A 19,702-nucleotide genomic window follows, 5' to 3' on the forward strand; every position below is an offset into this window, starting at 1 on the left:
CTGAGGAATAACCATTACCAGACAAAATGCCTCTGGGCTTCAAACTGAACCGAAAGTTGCCTAATATAAATAATAGTTGACTGGACTTAATTTTAAAATTAATTTTTTGGAAATATTAAGCTTGATTGGTTTAACAATATAATCTCCTCGTTTGTATGCAATGGCATGATCCAGCTTTCTTCAAAAAACTAAACCCCGCCCCCCGCCCCCCCATTCATGACTGTTTTCATATTTAGACCACCGATTGTTAAGTTCTCTTCTGAACTAAAATGGAGGTGGATTGTCCATTACATTTTTCCTTTCAATTACTGGTAAATATACAGAGATAAATGACTATGGGTAGTTTTCAGTTGAACCACGATTAATAAATATTGTGGTGACGTGCACAGATGTTTTGATTTGAATATTATTCTGATTAATCCTTCATCCAGAATTCCAGTAGGAACTGTTATGTAAACTCATCATTCAGCCATTACACACTATTGACTTGAACATCAAATCTTATCTCCACATCTGGGAGGGATATACCAGGAAACTTCAGAAATATGTATTCATGGTCATATTCAACGAGGGAGACATCCAACCCTGATTACCACCATGATTTCTATTGAGGTCTTTCCCCACTGTTTTTCACAAAGTCAGTCATTGTCAAGATCCTCCTCAACCTCAACCTCCCAGTCACCAGAGCTTCTCAGACAAGCATAGTGTAGATTCCTTTCATCTAAAGGTATATTGGACATGATCATGTGACAACTCCAAGAAAAATACAGGGAGGTGCACCAACTATTATATATTACATTTTTCATATTCACTAATGCCTTTGATTCAATCTAGCGGGATGAGTTTGCTACAATTTCTTCAAGTTTAGCTGTCCTCGAAAATTCTTCACCACTTTATTTTTGCTTCAGGATAGCACAAAAGCCTGACCCTAATCAATGGGTCTATAAAAGCAGCAATCTCAGTGATGACCAGTACCAAACAAGGCTATATTATTGCCCCAACAATTTTCTCAATCTGTCTTGCTGCAATGTTATACCTCACTGCCCACAAACATCCAACAAAATTGGAGTTAATTTTTAGAGTTAACGAAAAACAGTTCAACTTCTTCTGACTAAACTCCAGAACCAGACACCCAAACAACAGTGGTTGAGCTACAATATGTTGAGTTCTGAATTATTGTTGACTTATTTGTTGCAGCACAAAAAAGGATGTCTTACGATATTTAACAGTATTTTCTCATGAACAATGTATTGACACATAATGGTTCACCTGAATGGGTTAAGGAGAAAGTATTATCATTTAAGTTAATACAAAACAACTTCAGACTCACTGAATGTGTTTCCACAATTCTTCCTTTGCTTGCACATCTGGGCTCCTCCTGCAAAAATTAATAAGATGTGGCTAAAATTTATAAAACAAGTCCCGAGGGAAGAACTATAAAAGCATTCTTAAGGGGATTAAATTCCATTTAATAAATATCAGTTTTAATGTTTCTAGATTTCAGATTTATTGTCAGAGACATACATGACATCACAGAAAACCCTAAGATTATTTTTCTTGCAGGTGAGGTAAAATTACCACTAATTGGTAGTGCAAAAAAAAGATTCACCGTTCACAAGTAAACAAATAAAGAAATGTAAACAAACTGATTGTGCATTACAGAGATCGAGAGAAAAAAATCAGTGCACAAGTAAGAGTCCTTAAATGAGTCCCTGATTGGGTTAGTTGTTGAGGAGTCTGATGGTGGAGTGGTCGTAACTGTTCCTGAACCTGTTAGTGTGAGTCTTGTGACGCCTAGACCTCTTTCTTAATGGTAGCAGCGAGAACAGAGCGTGTGCTGTGTGGTGTGGATCCTTGATGATTGCTGCTGCTCTCCAATGGTAATGTTCTCCCTAGATGTTCTTGATGCTGGGGAAGGATTTACTTGTGATATCTTGGCTGTGCTCACTACCTTTTGCAAGGCTTTATCAGGCCATGATGCAGCCAGTCAGCACACTTTCCACCACACATCTGTAGAAACTTGCCAGGGTTTCGAATGTCACACCAAACCTCCTCAAACTCTTTGAGGATGTAGAGGTGCTGATGTGCTTGCTTTACAATCTATTTGTGTGTTGGGTCCAGGAAAGATTCTTCAAGATAGTGACTTCCAAGAATTTAAATTTCCTCAGCCACTCCACCCCTGATCCCCCTGATTTTCCCTTTCTGAAGTTAATAATCAGCTCCTTGATTTTGGTGACATTGAGTTGTGGTTGGGGCACCATTCAGCCAAGTTTTCAATCTCCCTCCTATACGCTGACTCATTGCCCTTTTTCATACAACCCACCACCGTGGTATCGTCAGTGAATTTGTAGATGGTGATGTCCTACTGAGCCACACAATCATAGGTTATAGAAAAGAGAACAGGGGCTAAGAACATAGCCCTCTGGTGTTCTGGTACTGATGGAGATGTGGAGGAGATGTTTTTACCAACCCATACTGACTGTGGACTGGAGGTGAGGAAATCCAGGATTCAATTTCACAGTGGGGTGTTAACTCCCAGGTCTTGAAGTTTGCTGATCAATTTTGAGGGGATGATGGTGTTCAATGCTGAACTGGAGTCGATAAAGAGCATTCTGATATAGACTTTGCTTTGTTTTGCAAATATTTTGCTTCCACATAATGTTTGGGACAAAGGCACTTTTTTCCTTAATTTGCCCCAGTGCTCCACAGTTTTAAATATGTAACCATACAATTCGCATGTAATTAAAGTGCACAGTCCAGATTTTATTCAAGGTTATTTGTATACATTTTGGGTTGACAATGTAGAAATCACAGCACTTCTTATACATAGTTCCCCTATTTCAGGGCACCATAATATTTGGGACATTTGGCTTCACAGGTGTTTGTGAGCGCTTCTGAGTTTTGGATCACCTCTGGAGTCTGTAATTGCAATTTTTCAACATGAGGACCACCAAAGTTGTGCCAATGAAAGGTAAAGAATCCATTATGAGCCTGGAAAACAAAAATAAAATAGGAAGAGATATCGACCAAGCCTTGAGATTACCAAAATCAACAGTTTGGAACAACATTAAGAAGAAAGGGCAAAATAGTGACCTCAGTAACTGCAAAGGGATTGGTAGTCAAGGAAAACTTCCACTGCTGATGGCAGAAGAATTCTCATCATAATGAAGAAAAATCCCCAAACATATATTCAACAAATCAGAAACACTCTTCAGGAAGCAGGTGTGGATACGTTAATGACTACTGTCCGCAGAAGACTTCATGAAAAGAAATACAGATGCTATACTGCAAGGTGCAAGCGATCGCAAAGGTAATATGCTTTGGATCTTGGGCAGTTCTTTTACATCTCTACTCTTTTCTCTTGTCATCACTCTGCTACAGGTTAATCTTGGTCTCATCTATCCACAAGATCTTTTTCCAGAATTCTGCAAGCACTTTTAAATACTTTTTGGAAAACTGTAATCTGGCCATCCCATTTCTGTGGCTAACTAGTGGTTTGCATCTTGTAGTGTAGCCTCTGTATTTCTGTTCATGAAGTCTTCTGTGGGCAGTGGTCATTGACGTATCCACACCTGCCTCCTGAAGCATGTTTCTAATCTGTGGGAAATACGTTTGGGGCGTTTTCTTCATTATGATAAAAATTCTTCTTATCATTAGTAATGGAGATCTTCCTTGGAATACCAGTTCCTCTGCGATTACTGAGATCACCAGTACACTCTTTCTTCTTAATGATGTTCCAAACAGTTGATTTTGGTAACTAAGGTTTGGGCAATGTCTCTTACTGTTTTATTCTTGTTTATCAGCCTCATAATGGCTTATTTGTCTTTCATTGGCACGACTCTGGTCCTCATATTGAAAAATGGCAACTACAGACTCCAAAGGTGATTCAAAGCTCAGAAGCAAGCCTAGCTCTCTTATATCTGCACCAATGAAGCAATTAAACATACCTGAGAACTCACAAATACCTGTGAAGACAAATGTCCCAAACATTATGGTGCCCAATAAAAAGTGCTGTAATTTCTACATGGTGTTAGGTCTGCTTTGTTCATGAATGAGTGAGACAAACACCAGACTGAGTCGAAATCAGGGTTCTTTGTTCTTTATTACCGGATTGTAACACTTGCAACTAACCATGTTAGTCGGTGAATGCATTCTGCCGTTATCAGCAAAATGGTGATTTTTTATACCCTTGGATACGTGCTTAGAACATCATCATATCATTACTTGTCCAATGACTAAAACTGTTGCTATCCTTTCCCTGCTAGCTTCCTGCCTCTCAATCCATCAATGTTTCTCTTATCTTGTAAGTACAAGGATGCATTCACATCTTGTTACAGCCCTGTACAGGGTAACTCCTTACACATTCCCATCTCATGATGTTTTACCTTACAATGGATAAACCAAAATGTATACAAATAACCTGAATAAAATCTGGAATGTGCACTTTAATCATGTATGAATTGTTTAATTACAAATTTAAAGCAGTGGAGCGCAAGGACAAATAAAGGAAAAAAAATGTCTGTCCTCCAAACATTATGTATCAATTACACATTTCAGCTGGAAAAGTTTGTTGCACGTTTCATGCATTAATACTTAATAAACCATAAATAATTTATTACTGGAATTACTTCATATTTTAAAATTTACAGGTGGTTGAACACATACGATCGTGATCTATGTTTTGAACGTCTGTTGTTGGGATCAGCTAGCGATCGCTCTTTTTGCCGTCTCAACACTTGTTCCCACTGAGGAGCTGAGTTCACCATCTCATTCTCCTGACGTGACCTGAACAGTAAATTTTAAGAAATGAAATGCGACAGATGATAAAAAAATACAATCATTCTCTTCAGCAAAAAAAATGTCTTTTTGTGTTTGAGCAAAGCAATGTGGCCACCTGCTGGATATTTTGCAATGAAAAAAGTAACAAGGGAAAGGCAGAGGGAGATGACATCTGAAGCCATCTGAATAGTTACATGCACCAGATCTTGTGTAGGATGTAGTACCTGGAGAGAGTCCCGTGTATATTGGCATAATTTCTAGGGCTTCAAAGATCAAACTGCAACAACAGATTACAAAACTATGTTTTTACCTAATATTTAGAAGGATAAGGGGATTATTTTATTGACAGTTTCAATATGATAATATCAGTAACAAAGGTAGAAAAAAAAATTTCTACTAAAATATACGGCGAGGGAGAAAAGTCTAAAATAAGAATCAGGTCTTCAAGAGCAGAATTTGGATACTATCCTATATCCAAGGGTGCAACTTTCTTCCCAAAGAGTCCAATTGGCTCTCTAGTGCTTTTGGTGCTATAGACCAGAGATCATCATTAGGTCTGCGTTCTAATTGCAGACCTAATGACAGACTTTTTCCCATCCTTAATCCTCTTTCCATTTAGCTCTTTTATGCATTGATAAACTTCCAATACAGTTTGTGTGAGAAGCTGACAAACCTGTTTCGTTTTTTACGTTCCCTACTTGAATTTTCAGATTCACTCCCACTGCCACTGGTATTTCCACGGGATCGGGACCTGCAGTAGAGAAAATGTTACTTTGCTGTTATTAATTAGAAAATAAATGAAAATCTATGTTGCAAGAATAATGGCTCAGCTTTTGAACTTAAAATATTGGCAAGGCTGTGAGTATTTACCAAATAATTCAGCAACTTCTGGAATCCAAACTTTTGCAATGTAATTAATCATGGAAATCTGGAAATTACTCTCCTATATTACCCTCTTTTAGTCTCTGGCACACTACTTGATTTTACAATGAATTTAATATTCTGATTCATGTTTTCTGGTTTCATTTTTATTTGTCTCAATGAGGATTTCATCAAAATAACTGGTTGAACAACCACCCCTCTGCTTTTTTTTTGCTTGCATACATCACTGACAAAAGGCAAAGGAGGAAAAACCCAACACCCAACCCCAAACAACCAATTTTCCCCTGCAACCGCTGCAACCGTGTCTGCCTGTCCCGCATCGGACTTGTCAGCCACAAACGAGCCTGCAGCTGACGTGGACATTTACCCCCTCCATAAATCTTCGTCCGCGAAGCCAAGCCAAAGACAAAGACATCACAAATGACCAGTATGAGGATTGAAACTGATAGGAATTGTAAATTACTGTTCAAAAGCCTGTGAAAATGATGTATTCTAAACAATTAGTGTTTTTTCATCAGAGATAACAATTATAATGACTTTCCTTTTGATTATTTTCTAGTTATGGAATTGCTACCATTTCACAGTTTAAGTGCCAGATAATAAGGCCGGTTACATTTTTTATTGTTTGTGCCTATTGTTTTATTATTTGCAAATGCCTTAAGTGATCTTCTATGATTTTGACCTTACGATTAAGAGAAGGTAATTCGTTAAGTAGACAGAGATGATACCGTCCAGAGCAGTCATTCTCACCCTTTTATTTTGTCTACGGCCCCCTTAGGACTTGACTTTGAAGCAGTCAATACTCCACTGTGTGTAATGGGATCTGGATCACAATTAGTGAGCGTTGGTAAGAATTTCTCCTCCACAATCTCCATCAGTACAGGAGCACCACAGGGCTGTGTTCTTAGCCCCCTGCTCCACTCACTTTGCACCTATGACTGTGTACCTGGGCACTACAATAACACCGTTTACAAATTTGCTGGAGATACCACGGTGGTGGGTTGTATAAAAAGAGGGCGATGAGTCAGCATAGAGGAGGGAGATTGAAAATGGCTGAATGGCGCACCAACAACAACCTCACACTCAATGTCACCAAAATCAAGGAACTGGTTGTTGATTTCAGGAAGGGAAAATCAGATGTCTGTGATCCAGTGATCATTGGGAGGGGAATCAGAGGTAGAGAGGTTGAGAAAGCTTAAATTCCTGGAAATCACTATCTCAGAGGATCTTTCCTTGACACTTGTGAAGAAAGTACGGTAGCACCTCTACTTTCTTGGGGGTTTGTGGAAGTTCTTCTATGGGTGTGTACTGGAAAGTGTGGTGACCAGCTGCATCATGGCCTGGTATGGGGGGCTCTAATACCTCTAAGCGGAAAGCCCTGTAAAAGGTAGTGGACACAGCCTAGTATGTCACAGGCAAAACTGTCCTCACCAACAAGAAAGTTTACATGTAATGCTGCTGTCAGAGCAGCAGCAATCATCAAGGATTCACACCACCTAGGATATGCTTTGTTTTTACTGCTGCCATCAGAACTGATACCAAGCTCAATCAGAGACTCATTTAAGGACTCTTAATTTTAAGAATGGCTGGTCTAGAACACCACCCTGTGAAAATCTTGGTGCTCTTATAGTTGGCTTCTATCATCTAATTGTCTTCTTTGTGCAAAACCTTTCATTCACCCCTCCACCCAGACTATTTCATTTTGATGTCACGCTCAAAGAAATGAGTGCATTATTGAAGGCAGTCACTTTCACCTCATCTCTAAAACTGAGTTCCTTTGATCATATTTGGGCCAAAGCCTTGAAAGAACACAAACTAAGCACAAGTAATCGTGTTGTTTATGGGGAAGCATATATTAATTTGAGCCTCTTGTTTATGGACTCCACAGTCTTCTGCATCAAACCTGCCAAGCCTTTTAAGAATTTTGTAAGTCTTGATGACATCTCTCATTGTTCTGAACTCTGGAAAGTACAGTCCCTTTCAACTCGATCTCTTTTCAAACAGTAAACTTACTTTCCCTGGAGTCAGGCGAGTCAATTTTAATTGCAGGTACCTCTTTTGTTTGGTAAGGAGACCAAAACTGTAATGCATTACCTTCGGTTCAATATTGGGTTTTTTTTGAATTTTTTTTTCCAAAAATTATACATAGTAACATTTTAAATATACATTGTATTAAACTTTTTCTCACAAACGCAACAAAAACAAAACAGTCCCTCCCTCCTCCCTTTCATACATACAGATCAGTTCACTGTCAGAGCTTACCTATATTTTAAATATATAAAGTACAATTGGGAAAACTTCATTTTTGAATATAAAGTTACTTTTTTACCTTTTTTTGTTCCTTTTTATTACTGTATCTGGGCCCTATGTGGTCCAGACCTTCACAAAAGTGTCATATTTGTTCCTTAAGCTATATGTGATTTTATTTTTCCCCGTAGGTATACAGCTGTTTATTTCCACAGTCCATCGTGCTATAAGTAGAGGGGAGTTGGACTTCCAAGTGATCATGATACATTTTTTCGCTACCACTAGTGCTATTTTTATAAATGAGATTTGATGTTTGGTCAGTTTGTCACTTATTTCTACGAAATTAACTAATAGGTATAGCTCTGGGTTGCCCATGAAGACCATTCTCTGTTATCCTAGTTAATTTCTCTGCCATTTCTTGCCAAAATGGCCAAGGTTTGATATTTTTGATGCCCATTTACATGTATTCAAATCCACTCATTACAATACCATTAGCCCTCATACATATTTGTTGCGATTTTTATGTTGGCTTTGAACATCAACACATCCACTCATTCACCATTAACAAATTCTCTGCTTTTCTTTTATGTGCACCAGAGGGGATAGTCTCACATTTTTCCACATTGTGTAACAAACGCCATGTTCCTGCTCATTCAGTCAACTTGTCTTGAAGCCTCTTTACATCCTCGCTCATACTCATAATCTTACCTAGTTTAGTTTTGTCAGCAAGTATGGAAAAGATGGAACTATTACATTTGGCTGCTGCCACAAAATGATGGACATTGGTTGTGAATAGTTGAGCATTCAAGCACCAATCCTTACAATATCTTTACCAGTCACTAGCTCATCAATTTTTGCAGCAGTTTTTTTTTGACCATTAAGTTCTTTTGGTTCCTCATTCTCACTGGATCAGTAACTCTCTTATATATCTGGATGTTTTTAATGTGTCTTCTTCTATGCAGACAGAAGCAAAGTAATTGTTTAATTTCCGTGCCATTTGCTTTTCCCTCATTATAAATTCTCCTGTCTCTTTCTATAAAGGCTAACACTAATATCTTTTATTTCCCTATAATACCTACTAAAGTTATTTTTTAATGTTTCTACATTCATACGCCATCATGTTATTTTCATCAATTACTTGTTCTTGTTGCATGGGTTGATTTAAATTAGATCTGGACTAGAAGAGCATTGCCATCAGAATCATCACTTCTGAAATACAAAGGGATGTTATTGGAGCTTAAAGCTTTTCTGTAATCCTGTATTTAGCTTTCCAATTGTTGACTTAATGAAGGTGGTTTGAGAAATGGAGTGGAATTTCAAGAAATGGTGTACATATCTGTTGAACTGGACAATGGAAGTAGTTCACAGAAGGTTTACTGGCCTAATATTTAGAATGGGCAAAATGTCCTAAGAAGATCACAGGAAGACTAGACTGTATCTACAGGACTGCAGAAGAATAAGAAATAGATTGATTGAAACAAAATCCTGAGGAGCCTTGAAAGGTTGAATGTAGAGAGAATGATACTTTGTTCTGCAAAGGAATCTAGAACTAGGGGTCACAGTTTAAAATTAAGGGCCCATCAATTTACGGCAGAGGTGAGGTGAAATCACTTCTCAGTAAGTCACAAATTTTGGAACTGGGTGCTGGAGACAAAGTTTTTGAACTTTTTAAAGTCAGAGCTGGATGGGCTTGGAAATAGTTGAATGGGTTAAAAGTTGCTGTGGGTAGGGGAGAATGGTGAGTTATAATCATTTTAGCATGGTGTTAGGTCTGCTTTGTTCATGAATGAGTGAGACAAACACCAGACTGAGTCGAAATCAGGGTTCTTTGTTCTTTATTACCGGATTGTAACACTTGCGACTAAACATGTTAGTCGGAGAATGCATTCTGCCGTTATCAGCAAAATGGTGATTTTTTATACCCTTGGATATGTGCTTAGAACATCATCATATCATTACTTGTCCAATGACTAAAACTGTTGCTATCCTTTCCCTGCTAGCTTCCTGCCTCTCAATCCATCAATGTCTCTCTTATCTTGTAAGTACAAGGATGCATTCACATCTTGTTACAGCCCTGTACATTCCCATCTCATGATGTTTTACCTAACAGGAGTACAAGGACACCTCCCCTTCTTGTTACTGCCCTGTACAGGGTAACTCCCTACACATTCCCATCTCATGATGTTTTACCTTACAATGGTCAAATGACAGATGTTTCTCACTGACAAATTCCTGATCAGGAAATAAAACTTGATGCTCTTAAAATTACACAAGCAACAGTATAAACAGGTGTTCAATTTTTAAAAGCTTTGATTTCACTTGGCACCTAAAGTAATTCACAACAGCTGAAATTATGCAAACATATAACCATTAATTATTTATTACTTCCCTTGACTCTATGTACATTTAAGGATTATTGTCAATATAAGGAATCATTTCCTCACACAACTCCTGTGCTTCCTGGAATTCTGCTCTCATTTCATACCCACAGCTATTAGCAGAGGAAAGCTCCAGATTTATGTGACCCTCAGAGCATTTCACTCCTTAAAGACAGTTTTTTTTTAAATTTTTTAGACAATAGCCCTAATCCAGATTTGATAGCCAGTGCATTATTTTCTCTACCTCTTTGGCTTGGCTTCGCGGACGAAGATTTATGGAGGGGGTAAAAAGTCCACGTCAGCTGCAGGCTCGTTTGTGGCTGACCAGTCCGATGCGGGACAGGCAGACACGATTGCAGCGGTTGCAAGGGAAAATTGGTTGGTTGGGGTTGGGTGTTGGGTTTTTCCTCCTTTGCCTTTTGTCAGTGAGGTGGGCTCTGCGGTCTTCTTCAAAGAAGACTGTGAGGCGCCAAGATGCATGGTTGGAGGCGATATCAGCCCACTGGCGGTGGTCAATGTGGCAGGCACCAAGAGATTTCTTTAGGCAGTCCTTGTACCTTTTCTTTGGTGCACCTCTGTCACGGTGGCCAGTGGAGAGCTCGCCATATAATACGATCTTGGGAAGGCGATGGTCCTCCATTCTGGAGACGTGACCCATCCAGCGCAGCTGGATCTTCAGCAGCGTGGACTCGATGCTGTCGACCTCTGCCATCTCGAGTACCTCGACGTTAGGGGTGTGAGCGCTCCAATGGATGTTGAGGATGGAGCGGAGACAACGCTGGTGGAAGCGTTCTAGGAGCCGTAGGTGGTGCCGGTAGAGGACCCATGATTCGGAGCCGAACAGGAGTGTGGGTATGACAACGGCTCTGTATACGCTTATCTTTGTGAGGTTTTTCAGTTGGTTGTTTTTCCAGACTCTTTTGTGTAGTCTTAATCCCCCATATATATTGAAAATTTTTATTAAATAATCTCTTAACAATCGCAGTTTATGAAGAAAAAATATTATTAGAATCCTGAGAACATCTACATGAATGGCTCAGCCCCCCAAATGTATGTTATTTTTAATGATGTATAGCTTGGAAAAAAAATTAGTAATTGTAAAGGGCAGTCAGCATGACTTTGTGAATGGTAAGGCTGTGCCTCATGAGCCTGATTGATTTTTATGAGGAGATACCAAAAGAAATTGATGAGCGTAGGGCGGTAGATGTGGTCTATATGAATTTTAGTAGGGGATTTGACAAGGTCCCCCATGGGAGACTCATTTAGAAAGTCATGAGGCATGGGATCCATGGAACCTTGGCTGTGTGGATAAAAAATTGGTTTCCATGTAGAAAGCAGAGAGTACTAGTGGAAGGAAAGTGTTCTGCCTGGAGGTCAGTGACTGGTGGAGTGTCGCAGGGATCAATTCTGGGACCCCTGGTCTTTGTGATTTTTATAAATGACCTGGATGAAGAGGCAGAAAAATGGGTCAGTAAGTTTGTGGATGATACAAAAGTTTGAGGAGTTGTGCATGGAGCTGAAGATTGTCAAAGGTTACAAGAGGATAGAGACAGGATCCAGAGTTGGGTGGAGAAGTGGCTAATGGAACTCAATCCAGAAAGTGATATAGAAAGTGATGCATTTTGGAAGGACAGACCAGAAGGTTGAGTACATGGTTAATGGTTGGTTGGTTACTGAAGAGTGTGGATGAACAGACAGACCTTGGGGTCCAGATCCAAAAATCCCTCAAGGTTGCCACACAGGTTGATATGATATGGTTATGCTAGGTTTCATTAAGAGAGGGATTGAATTCAAGAGAAGAGAGATCATGTACAACTTTACAAATCTCTGGTAAGACCATGTTTAGAGTATGTGTTAAGTTCTGGTCACCTCATTATAGGAAGGATATGGAAGCTATGGAGAGGGTACAGAGGAGATTTACCAGGATGTTACTTGGATTGGAAAATGTCTTAGGAGGCAAGGTTAGGAAAGCAGGGACTTTTCTCTGGAGCGCAGAAGGATGAGAGGAGGCTTAATAGAGGTCTACAAAATTATGAGAGGGTGGACAACCAGCACCTGTTCCCCAGGGCAGGAATAGCAAACACCTGAGGACATGTACAAAGTGAAGGGAGGGAAGTTTAGGGGAGACATCAGGGGTACTTTTTTTTTTAAATGCAGAGAGTTGTGGGTGCCTGGAATGTCTTATCAGGGATAGTGGTGGAGGTTGAAACATTAGGGGCACGGAAGAGACTCCTAGATAGACACATGGATGGAAGAGAAATAGAGGGTCATGGGAGAGGGAGGAATGAGTACTTTTTATAAAAGAATATATGGGTCAGCACAACATCGAGGGCAGAAGGATCTGTACTGTGCTGTAGTGGTCTATGTTAGAAGTTAGTCACTAAATCACCATTTTGAATTATTTTCTTGCAATTATGTATATTTTATTTTATTTTAAAAGAACGTACCTTCTTCGATGCTGCTTTAGATCTATATCTTCACCATTGTTTTGAATCTTCCTGTTTGGATTGAACAAGTTAAAATCAAATTACACTTGCCTTCCTTTTCTCTGTCACATTCACCTAAGAATAAATGTTTCCACATAGAGGTACAGTATGTGTCTCTATACTCTTACACTGTAAAGATTCTGCTTGCGTGGGCAAATAACTGAGATGGAACTAGCAGAAGACCACAGTTTACTGAAGATAACACACTTACAACCAAACAGTGCCTGAAATGGCAATGCATCAAGGCCATACCATTACCCTTAGTTTTTAAATATACACTGCTACTCTCTTAAAAATAAAGTAATCCCATCACAATTTACATATTAAATTAACTCTTTACATATGTTCACAAAGTTATCAAATTTAAGGGATCTACTGGTCTTTTTAAACCTTGGTAATTTCTCAACTGCAACATATTTATCATCCGCACTCCATCCACCTTCCATTCTGCTTGGATCACCTCCTTCTCCATGCTGGACATCCTTCAAGTTTATTGTCATCTGATTTTGTAGAAGTACAATCTGACAAAGCAGCATTCTCTGGTCCTTGGTGCAGGCACACATCCAGACATAATGCACATACAGACAAGTGATACACACACACACACACACACGTGTGTTGAATACATGGTAGAGTCTTGATTCAGAGTACAGTGAATGCATGTTCCTCTGCTCCTGCAACTGTGACTCACAATGACAGTTTATACTGCATTCTGACCTCCTCACACACTCCAGTCTCTGATGTTTAAAATCAGGGAAGCCACTCATGCCCCTGATGACTTCACCTGCAAGAAATACATCCAAATGGAACTCCTTGACTGCATTAGGGAACTGGACGTGGATGAATTCATTTGGGATGCAGATGAGGTGATAGACAGGAGTTTCATGCCCAAGGGTCAGGAGGCAAGTAACTGGATGACTGTCAGGAGAGGGAAAAGGAATGGTCAGTCAGTACAGGGTAACACTGTGGCCATTCCCTTCAATATCACATTGAGGGGGATGACCTACAAGGGGTGTCACAGTGATCAGATTTCTGGCATCTGGCCCTTTGGCTCAGAAGGGAAGGGAAGAGGTAAGCTATAGTGATAGGAGATTCAATAGTTAAGGGAACCGATAGGAAGTTTTATTGCAGTGATCGAGACTCCTCAGTATTATGTTGTCTCCTGGGTGTCATGTCAGGAATATCTCTGATGGAAATTCTTGGAAAGGCTGGACTCACTAGAAAAACATAGCAGACAGCAGAATGTAAGAATTATGGGGTTAACAGAAGGGGCGGAGGGTCAAAAATATTTTTTTTTGGGAAGTGGATCCCAAAGATCCTAGGGCTGAAGGATGAGCCCATCATAATTGAGAGGGCCCACTGAACGTCCGATCCCAATCATGGCCGAATCAACACCCACATCCAGTCCTAATAAGATTACTTAAAAATGATATTACGCATGGACAGGGAACATGTTGAACCATTGAGAGATGAAAGAAATAGGATCAGTTTTTTCTCTGATCTAAGCACGGCATCAGTTAAAAAGAAAAAAAGAATTCAATGCAACAAGAATTTTAGGTACAAAAAAGATTGTGTATGCCTTATTATATCCGGCGACGTTACGAGTGGAGACGTTGTGGGGGGAGTGGGTCGGAGAAAATATTTTAAAAATCCTCAAGAGGCGATGGAGTTCGCATGGAAAATAAAAGGAGCACACAAAAAGATGATGGAAGAGCAAGAAAATTAGACTAAGGGACAAAGGGTATAAGGGATATGGACAATTATGAGATATCCTTTTTCTTAGTATCTTTTGTACAAAGCAAAGAGCAGTAAATGGAACAGGATATAAAATTTAAATGATGTAATGTAGCTAGTGAAAACAAGGATAATGATGTTGATAATGTAAATGTATAAGAAGCATTAATGAGGAAATTAACAATTTGGAAAAAGTATTAGGGAAAGAATATCAAAAATCCAGTTCAAAGGACAAATATCAAACTTTAATAAATAAAAAAAACTTAAATACAATACAATAGAAACATATAAAATGTTAAAAGATATAATGAGATTGAAGAAAAAATACGACAAATTAGAGAGAGCACATAAAGTTTTGTCTTAGAGAGGAAAGCTCAAGGACAATTAACACAGCTTGGCTGGAACCAGACACGATATCTCATGATCCAAAAGTAATTAATGATACTTTCAAACTGTTCTATGCAAAAGTATATAAATCAGAATTACCACAGGACAAAACAAAAATAGATGACTTTTTGAATGGAATCGAACTCCCGAGATTGAGCCAAGAGAACCAGATGGAGTTAGATCCCTCCATTTACTAGGGAAGAAATTGAAACTTTGGGACTGTTGCAACCAATAAGTCTCTGGGTGTGGATGTTTTCCACTTGTTTTTTATAAAAAATTTAAAGATTTGTTGATGCCACTCGTGATGGATTTGGTTAACAAAGCGGAGGAGACAAAGATGCTCCCGGACACCTTTTCAACAGTGAAAATTGTGATGTTAACCTAAGAATAATAAAGATCCATTAGAACCTTCTTCTTATAGACCCAACTCATTACTAAATACAGATTACAAGATAATAGCCAGGCATTGGTTGAGAGATTGGGCCAATATTTACCAAAATTAATAAATCTGGACCAAGCAGGTTTTATAAAGAGAATACATTCTGCTGACAACTTGGGAAGGTTACTGAATATAATACATTTGGCACAGTCCAGAAAGGATTCCAATGTGGAAGTATGTCTGGATGCAGAGAAAGCCTTTGATACACTAGAATGGAAAAAAGTAATGGAAAAATTTAAACTGGGATAAATATATATCAATTGAGTGAAAATATTATATTGTAAACCACAAGCAAGGATTATTACAAATAGCTAAATCCCATCAACATTCCCTTTAATTAGGTCTAGCAGACATGGTTGTCTGTCTGCTGTCTCCATGATTGTTTGTATTGGCTACTGAATTATTAGCAGAATGCATTAGAAAAAGACCTGAACCTAAGGGGATTTAGGGTGAACCAAGTTGAGCACAAAATTAACTTTGCAGATGATATGCAATTATATGTGACAGAACCAGCTGAATCTTTGCCTAAACTACAGGCCACTACAGAAGAATACAGTATAATCTCCGGATATAAAGTAAATTGGGGAAAAAATGAAATTATACCTTTAACTAATTCGTATTATAGGAGATATAAACAAGGGAGTCGATTTAAATGGCAGGCTGGTGGTATAAAATACCAATTGATAACAATAGATAGAGACCTGGGAAACTAATATGAACTAAATTGACCCCCATCCTTGCAAAAATCAAAGATGAATTAAATAGATGCAGAAGCCTGTCCATCACTGATGGGCAGGATGAACTGTATCAAAATGAAGGTGTTGCAAAGGTTGTAGTATCTTTTTCAGTCCATTCCCATTTACCTGCCATGGAGGTTTTTTAAGATACTAATGGTAATATAAGAACTTTTCTTTGGAATGGCAAAGTCTCCAGAATCTTTCTTTTCTTTTTCTTCTTTCTTCTTTGGCTTGGCTTCGCGGACGAAGATTTATGGAGGGGGTAAAAAGTCCACGTCAGCTGCAGGCTCGTTTGTGGCTGACCAGTCCGATGCGGGACAGGCAGACACGATTGCAGCGGTTTCAAGGGAAAATTGGTTGGTTGGGGTTGGGTGTTGGGTTTTTCCTCCTTTGCCTTTTGTCAGTGAGGTGGGCTCTGCGGTCTTCTTCAAAGGAGGCTGCTGCCCGCCAAACTGTGAGGCGCCAAGATGCACGGTTTGAGGCGTTATCAGCCCACTGGCGGTGGTCAATGTGGCAGGCACCAAGAGATTTCTTTAGGCAGTCCTTGTACCTTTTCTTTGGTGCACCTCTGTCACGGTGGCCAGTGGAGAGCTCGCCATATAATACGATCTTGGGAAGGCGATGGTCCTCCATTCTGGAGACGTGACCCATCCAGCGCAGCTGGATCTTCAGCAGCGTGGACTCGATGCTGTCGACCTCTGCCATCTCGAGTACCTCGACGTTAGGGGTGTGAGCGCTCCAATGGATGTTGAGGATGGAGCGGAGACAACACTGGTGGAAGCGTTCTAGGAGCCGTAGGTGGTGCCGGTAGAGGACCCATGATTCGGAGCCGAACAGGAGTGTGGGTATGACAACGGCTCTGTATACGCTTATCTTTGTGAGGTTTTTCAGTTGGTTGTTTTTCCAGACTCTTTTGTGTAGTCTTCCAAAGGCGCTATTTGCCTTGGCGAGTCTGTTGTCCATCTCATTGTCGATCCTTGCATCTGACGAAATGGTGCAGCCGAGATAGGTAAACTGGTTGACCGTTTTGAGTTTTGTGTGCCCGATGGAGATGTGGGGGGGCTGGTAGTCATGGTGGGGAGCTGGCTGATGGAGGACCTCAGTTTTCTTCAGGCTGACTTCCAGGCCAAACATTTTGGCAGTTTCCGCAAAGCAGGACGTCAAGCGCTGAAGAGCTGGCTCTGAATGGGCAACTAAAGCGGCATCATCTGCAAAGAGTAGTTCACGGACAAGTTTCTCTTGTGTCTTGGTGTGAGCTTGCAGGCGCCTCAGATTGAAGAGACTGCCATCCGTGCGGTACCGGATGTAAACAGCGTCTTCATTGTTGGGGTCTTTCATGGCTTGGTTCAGCATCATGCTGAAGAAGATTGAAAAGAGGGTTGGTGCGAGAACACAGCCTTGCTTCACGCCATTGTTAATGGAGAAGGGTTCAGAGAGCTCATTGCTGTATCTGACCCGACCTTGTTGGTTTTCGTGCAGTTGGATAATCATGTTGAGGAACTTTGGGGGACATCCGATGCGCTCTAGTATTTGCCAAAGCCCTTTCCTGCTCACAGTGTCGAAGGCTTTGGTGAGGTCAACAAAGGTGATGTAGAGTCCTTTGTTTTGTTCTCTGCACTTTTCTTGGAGCTGTCTGAGGGCAAAGACCATGTCAGTGGTTCCTCTGTTTGCGCGAAAGCCGCACTGTGATTCTGGGAGAATATTCTCAGCGACACTAGGTATTATTCTATTTAGTAGAATCCTAGCGAAGATTTTGCCTGCAATGGAGAGCAACGTGATTCCCCTGTAGTTTGAGCAGTCTGATTTCTCACCTTTGTTTTTGTACAGGGTGATGATGGTGGCATCACGAAGATCCTGAGGCAGTTTACCTTGGTCCCAACAAAGCTTGAAAAACTCATGCAGTTTGGCATGCAGAGTTTTGCCGCCAGCCTTCCAGACTTCTGGGGGGATTCCATCCATACCTGCTGCTTTGCCACTTTTCAGTTGTTCGATTGCCTTATATGTCTCATCCAGGGTGGGAACCTCATCCAGCTCTAGCCTTAGGGGCTGTTGAGGGAGCTGGAGCAGGGCGGAATCTTGGACTGAGCGGTTGGTACTGAAAAGAGATTGGAAGTGTTCTGACCATCGGTTGAGGATGGAGATCTTGTCGCTGAGGAGGACTTTGCCGTCTGAGCTGCGCAGCGGGCTTTGGACTTGGGGTGAGGGGCCGTACACAGCCTTTAGAGCCTCGTAGAAACCCCTGAAGTCGCCAATGTCCGCGCTGAGCTGTGTTCGTTTGGCGAGGCTAGTCCACCACTCATTTTGGATCTCCCGGAGTTTGCGCTGAAGATGGCTGCATGCGCGACGGAAGGCTTGTTTCTTCTCTGGACAGGACGGCTTTGTAAGGTGAGCCTGGTGGGCAGCTCGCTTCTTTGCCAGCAGCTCCTGGATTTCCTGGCTGTTTTCGTCAAACCAGTCCTTGTTTTTCCTGGAGGAGAAGCCCAGTACCTCTTCAGTGGATTGCAGTATGGTAGTCTTCAACTGATCCCAGAGGGTTTCAGGGGACGGGTCCGTGAGGCGGGTTGCAACGTCGAGCTTTGCTTTGAGGTTTGCCTGGAAGTTTCCTCTCGCTTCGTCTGACTGCAGTTTTCCAACATTGAACCTCTTTCTGGGGGCTTTATTGTTCCTGGGCTTTGGCTTGAAGTGAAGGTTGAGCTTGCAGCGAACCAGCCGGTGGTCAGTGTGGCATTCCGCGCTAGGCATGACCCTGGTGTGGAGCACATCTTGTTTGTCACTTTCTCGCACCAGGATGTAGTCCAGGAGGTGCCAGTGTTTGGATCGGGGATGCATCCAGGTGGTCTTAAGGCTGTCCCTCTGCTGAAAAAGGGTGTTTGTAATGACAAGCCACTGTTCTGCGCAGAGCTCCAACAGGAGGCGCCCATTGTCGTTGCACTTGCCGACGCCATGCTTGCCCAGGATTCCTGGCCAGGTTTCTGAGTCTTTGCCGACACGAGCGTTGAAGTCGCCCAGGATGACAACCTTGTCGGCTGTAGGGGTACGTTGGATGAGGTTGCGCAGGTCGGTGTAGAACTTGTTCTTTTCTGCTGGTTCCGCCTGGAGGGTTGGAGCATAGACACTGATGAGGGTGATGTGACGCTTGTTTTGAAGTGGGAGTCGCATGGACATGATTCGGTCCGAGAGGCCTGTCGGAAGGTTTTCGAGTTTGGAGGCAATGAAGCTCTTGACCATGAAGCCTACACCAGATAGGCGTCGTTCATCCGAAGGCTTGCCAGACCAGTAGAGTGTGTAGCCCGCGCCGCGTTCTTGGAGGCTGCCTACATCTGCCAGGCGGACTTCACTGAGAGCGACTATGTCGATGTCAGGTCTGAGGAGTTCATGTGCAATGAGGGCAGACCGACGTTCAGGTCGGTGGCTGTCAGTCTTGTCTAGCATGGTTCTGATGTTCCAGCATGCTAGCTTGAGTTTGTGAGCATCTTTTGAGGGGGAGGACGTGGAGGGGGAGGACGTGGAGGGGGAGGACGTGGAGGGGGAGGACGTGGAGGGGGAGGACGTGGAGGGGGAGGACGTGGAGGGGGAGGACGTGGACCTGTCCTCGGGCCTGCGCAAAGGAGCTTTTAGGTGGAGTGCAGTGCG

General features: G+C 41.4%; 1 protein-coding gene across 2 annotated transcripts in view; it reads right to left on the reverse strand.

The window, feature by feature from the left end:
• epb41l4a (erythrocyte membrane protein band 4.1 like 4A) overlaps nucleotides 1–19,702 on the reverse strand; it is a 517,267-nt gene that overhangs the window by 267,256 nt on the left and 230,309 nt on the right. For both annotated transcript variants that reach the window (XM_069892849.1, XM_069892845.1), the window contains 4 exons: nucleotides 12,734–12,784; nucleotides 5,453–5,530; nucleotides 4,666–4,785; nucleotides 1,331–1,378 (listed from right to left, as the gene is read on the reverse strand). In XM_069892849.1, the coding sequence (XP_069748950.1) occupies nucleotides 1,331–1,378; nucleotides 4,666–4,785; nucleotides 5,453–5,530; nucleotides 12,734–12,784 (297 nt within the window). The remainder of the gene's footprint in view (nucleotides 1–1,330; nucleotides 1,379–4,665; nucleotides 4,786–5,452; nucleotides 5,531–12,733; nucleotides 12,785–19,702) is intronic.

The sequence above is a fragment of the Narcine bancroftii genome, chromosome 1 (genome assembly GCF_036971445.1).
Source record: "Narcine bancroftii isolate sNarBan1 chromosome 1, sNarBan1.hap1, whole genome shotgun sequence".
NCBI classification, from domain to species: Eukaryota; Metazoa; Chordata; class Chondrichthyes; order Torpediniformes; family Narcinidae; genus Narcine; species Narcine bancroftii.